Raw genomic sequence first — 4,572 nt, 5'->3', positions numbered from 1 at the left:
AATAAAATAAAATAAAATAAAATAAAATAAAATAAAAATATATATATTTTTTTTTTACATGCAGTGATGAAACATTCACAATAAAACCAAGCAAAAATCTTAATGAAATAATTGGGTAAATTTATGTTATTATGTTATTTTTAAATACTGTTTCCATTTTCAAGATCTCACCCGAATCTATACAACAGCACTTCACCCAGAGAAACTCCAGCGTATTCAGCTCTTACAGAAACAGTCTCTCTCAAACAGAAAAAAGAGGGCTGAGGAGATCTAAGGCTCAGAGAAATCCATTAGTGAAGGTGAGCCCTCGCACCGCTGGACGCCTCATTGTCCCGCCGGCGGCCCGCGGATGACTGACAGGAATGATTGGTATGCAGCGAGGACATTATGTTATTTTTAAATACTGTTTTCATTTTCAAGATCTCACCCGAATCTATACAACAGCACTTCACCCAGAGAAACTCCAGCGTATTCAGCTCTTACAGAAACAATCTCTCTCAAACAGAAAAAAAGAGGGCTGAGGAGATCTAAGGCTCAGAGAAATCCATTAGTGAAGGTGAGCCCTCGCACCACTGGACGCCTCATTGTCCCGCCGGCGGCCCGCGGATGACTGACAGGAATGATTGGTATGCAGCGAGGACAGTGTCGTCCTTTAAAAAACCTCTCCCTGAAAGCATTCATCATACAGAACGACAGAACGAGGCAGAGGAAAAGACACAGAACCACCACGAGATGAGACATCTCATATTATGAGAAAAGATAGAAAGAACCAGTATGAAGAACTACACAATAACACATAACACACACTGTGCCATTAAAGGGGAGAGACTCGATTTAGTCCTCCACGAGATCGATAACCAGTACACACACACACACACACATTGATCAGCATGTAGTCGTTTATATTTCATCCTCCAGAATCAATCGCCCCGCAGCTTCTGGAACTCTGTAATCTGTTCATCAATTCTTTCTGATTCAGGTATCGGCCAAAGCAGCACGTTTCCCAATCAAGTTATTAATCAGGTGATCCATGGAGGTGATCGGGGGAAGGGGACATCACCCGCAGGGTGTCAGAAGGGCACGTAGACTAAGAAAATGCAGCTCTGCAAGCCAACAGAAACCTATGAAGCACTTTATGGCGGCTACATTTCCAACTGGATGGGATTTTTATGCTTTTGGTGGACTGGACAGGGCAGAGAGAAAGGAAAGTGTGCATATGCACTACAGCAGTGACACAGGGTTCAAAATCAACAGCGAATCGAGAAAATTAACAATCAAAAATATTGGAAAACACAAGAAAATGCATTTAGCTTTTATAAAAAAAAAACACTACCCTTCGAAAGAATGCTGTATGAAAGGGTTTTTTTTTTATGTTTTGAAAGAAGTCTCCATCATTACTCCAGTCTTCAGTCTCACATGATTCTTCAGAAATCATCCAATATGCTAATATTTCTACTCAAGAAACAATTCTTAATATTACCAGTGTTAAAAGTTGTTTTTATTTCATGGAGACCCAGATAAAAAAAAATTCAGGAGTCTTTGACGAATAGAAAGTTCAAAAGAACAGCATTTCTGCCACTTTCGATTTATTCAATTTGTTGCATCCTTGATGAAAATAATAATTACTGACCTCTAAATTGGATGATATATTAATTTTTAAAAATTACTTTAATTTATTAAATTTATATGTGTTCTGAATTCATGATAAATGTACGAGTTTCTAAAATTTTTTGTTTATATTTAAAAATCCAATAAAGTTGCGTGGATGGTGTATATGTACTAAGCCAGAGGGTTTTTAAAAATGTATTTATTTAAAAATGTATTTATGAAGAGTTCAGATGCAAAAGCCTCTAAGTGCCGTTTGAAATTTTCTTCTAAAATGAGCATTTTTCTTAGGCTCCTATGTTTATGATCGGTTATTTCACTTTAATGGCAATGAAAAGAACCTATTCATTGCCATTAAAGTGAAATAACCGATCATAAACATAGGAGCCTAAGAAAAATGCTCATTTTAGAAAAAAATTTCAAACGGCACTTAGAGGCTTTTGCATCTGAACTCTTCAAATATACACACACACACACACACATATATATATATATCTTGCTCTCCTCTATAGTTCTCAAATCTAATTGAGCATTTTCAATGTCAATTGAATGTCAATCAATTAATGTCAATGACACCAAATACCATTTGAGTGTCTCCACCAATCACAACATGGCAAGTTTGAATATGCAAATGTAATTTGGGAGCTGCAGCATTGAGAAAAATGTTCAGTATTTCATAAAAGAAATAAAATCATACGGGTTCAAAAAGACACACAGGTAAGCAAATGATGGCTGAATGTTGATTTTTGGGTGAACTATCCCTTTAATAAGGCCCCGTCCACACGGAGATGCGTTTAGCTGTATATATTTTGTGTCGGTTTCGTGGTTTCATGTGGACGCAGATATTTCTTGAGACGAGGAGAAAAAAAAAGATCGGATAGGGAAAGCTCTGGCTTCGTGTGGACGTAGCCTAAATGACATGATAACATTTTCTGTTCATAAGTTATCAGCTCCCAAAAGAGGAAACAAGTAAAAAAAAAAAAAATGACAGTCAAATTTTAATCATGATTTTTCTCATCTTAAACACTTAAGTCAGGCGGGGAATAAAACAGTCACATTTGCGTTTTATCCTTCATTCCTTCAAACGAAAGCATGTCATGTGGTGAATCCTGTCTCCTTAAGTTTGCATTTCTCTGCAAATCTTCAAAAAAAGACCCTAAAGGCAATTTCAGAGAGACGCATCAAAAACCTGCTGCGACGTATACGCAGACACTGTAAGCGTGTGTGTGTCTGTCTCTCCGAAGCTCTATGAAAGTCAGAAAGTGTGACCTGCTGCAGCTCTGGTTCATGAGAGTAACTTTCATGAAATGGAGAGCTGTCAGTGGAGGAGAGCGTCAGGTAATGCCGTCTGACAGTCTACTGACTTCAATCAGCCACACAGACGGCGTTACATCCCGCCAGTGAAGGAGGAGTCCGTGTGTGTGTGTGTGTGTACCTCTGACACTCGCTGGCGTGCAGCACCAGGTCCTGGTTGTTCTTGGCAGACAGCGTGAGCTCATGTTCGGTCGCGTTGAACACATCCAGCAGTAGATGACATTGACGAGTACTGCAGAAACATGGAGAAAGACAAACCGAGGAAGTATTAATGAAGTACAGAATTCACACTTCATTTAATCATTTAAGTTTGAATGCAATGTCTCTGTCAAAGCAAAATCAAGTAAAATGTGTAAATGTGCACAACTGCAGCAGGACTTTAGAGCGTTGGTTAGGACAAAGAAATCATATTGCACTGGACAAATTAATCCAATTAAACAAGATATTGTGAAATGATTTATAAAAGTCCATTTCTGAAGTTTTTAATGAGCAATATTTAGAATATATAGAATTGTTATTTTATTTGTATTTTTTGTAATTACTTTATTGTAATTATTTGTATTATTATTTTTATTTGAAACACTTATTATGTAAAAAAAAATACATATTTTGTTTATTCGATATACACTACTATAGAAAAGCAAGATTTTTTTATGGAAGAAATAAATGTCTATTCACTATTTTTTTTAAATAAAATGTTAAATAAAAACTATTAATCAAAGAATCCTGAAAAAAGAAAATGAGCACCAAATCATCATATTAGAATGATTTCAGAAGGATCATGTGACACTTCAAGGAATAGCTTTGCATCACAGGAATACAATACATTTTAAAATATATTCAAATTGAAAACAGTTATTTTAAATTGTAAAAAAATCTAATAAAATAAAAAAAATCAACAATATTTATTTTTTGCTGCATTTTTTAAATGTGCCCTTGGTGAGCATGATCTTTTGTTATAGTAATGTTTATATAAAAATATCTACAAAATTTGCTTGATTTAAATATTTTTGATATTAATTCTGACATCAGTTTATACTACTGACACAAGCACACAAATAAATGTAAGTACACACACACACACACACACACCAAACCAGATGGGCACAAGAGGTCATGCAGATGTACTTGTCATCTTCTGTCCAAACATCAAAGGTTAGCATCTCTTTCATGTAGCGAAAGCTTTGTGTGTGTGTGTGTTACCTGCATCTTTATTTATGGAAACAAATTCTCAAACCCACCACAGTAACACAATACACACAAATCAAATTCTACCCTGCTTGTATTTCCTCCCCTAAAGTCTACTTATAACATTAGTCATGGTTTCTTGCAGCAAAAACAGTCATAATTTAGTTTTGGTGACTATTTTCTATCTTCATCTTCTCTCGCCATTAGAATCAAATAGTCCATGTGTACCTTTAAAGGGGTCATATGATGCGATTTCAAGTTTTCCTTTCTCTTTGGAGTGTTACAAGCTGATTGTGCATAGATAAGATCCCTGAAGTTGCAAAGACTAAAGTCTCAAAACCAAAGAGATATTCTTTATCAAAGTTAAGACTCTGCCACGCCCCCCTAAAACGGCTCGTTCTAACACACCCCACATATCTACCCACACTATATGGAAATATTTGCATAATGCCACCCAAATGTTCA

At 36.0% G+C, this 4,572-nt stretch overlaps 1 protein-coding gene across 1 annotated transcript in view; it reads right to left on the bottom strand.

Annotated features, from left to right (window-relative positions):
- Positions 1-4,572, bottom strand: part of LOC107734018 (trafficking protein particle complex subunit 9-like) — a 181,729-nt gene that overhangs the window by 13,086 nt on the left and 164,071 nt on the right. Inside the window, exon 18 of the mRNA XM_016545874.1 lies at positions 3,041-3,151. Within this exon, the coding sequence (XP_016401360.1) occupies positions 3,041-3,151 (111 nt within the window). The remainder of the gene's footprint in view (positions 1-3,040; positions 3,152-4,572) is intronic.

This window comes from Sinocyclocheilus rhinocerous, unplaced genomic scaffold, assembly GCF_001515625.1.
Source record: "Sinocyclocheilus rhinocerous isolate Xijiao unplaced genomic scaffold, SAMN03320098_v1.1 scaffold430, whole genome shotgun sequence".
NCBI lineage: Eukaryota > Metazoa > Chordata > Actinopteri > Cypriniformes > Cyprinidae > Sinocyclocheilus > Sinocyclocheilus rhinocerous.
This window is presented reverse-complemented; position numbering and strand designations above follow the sequence as displayed.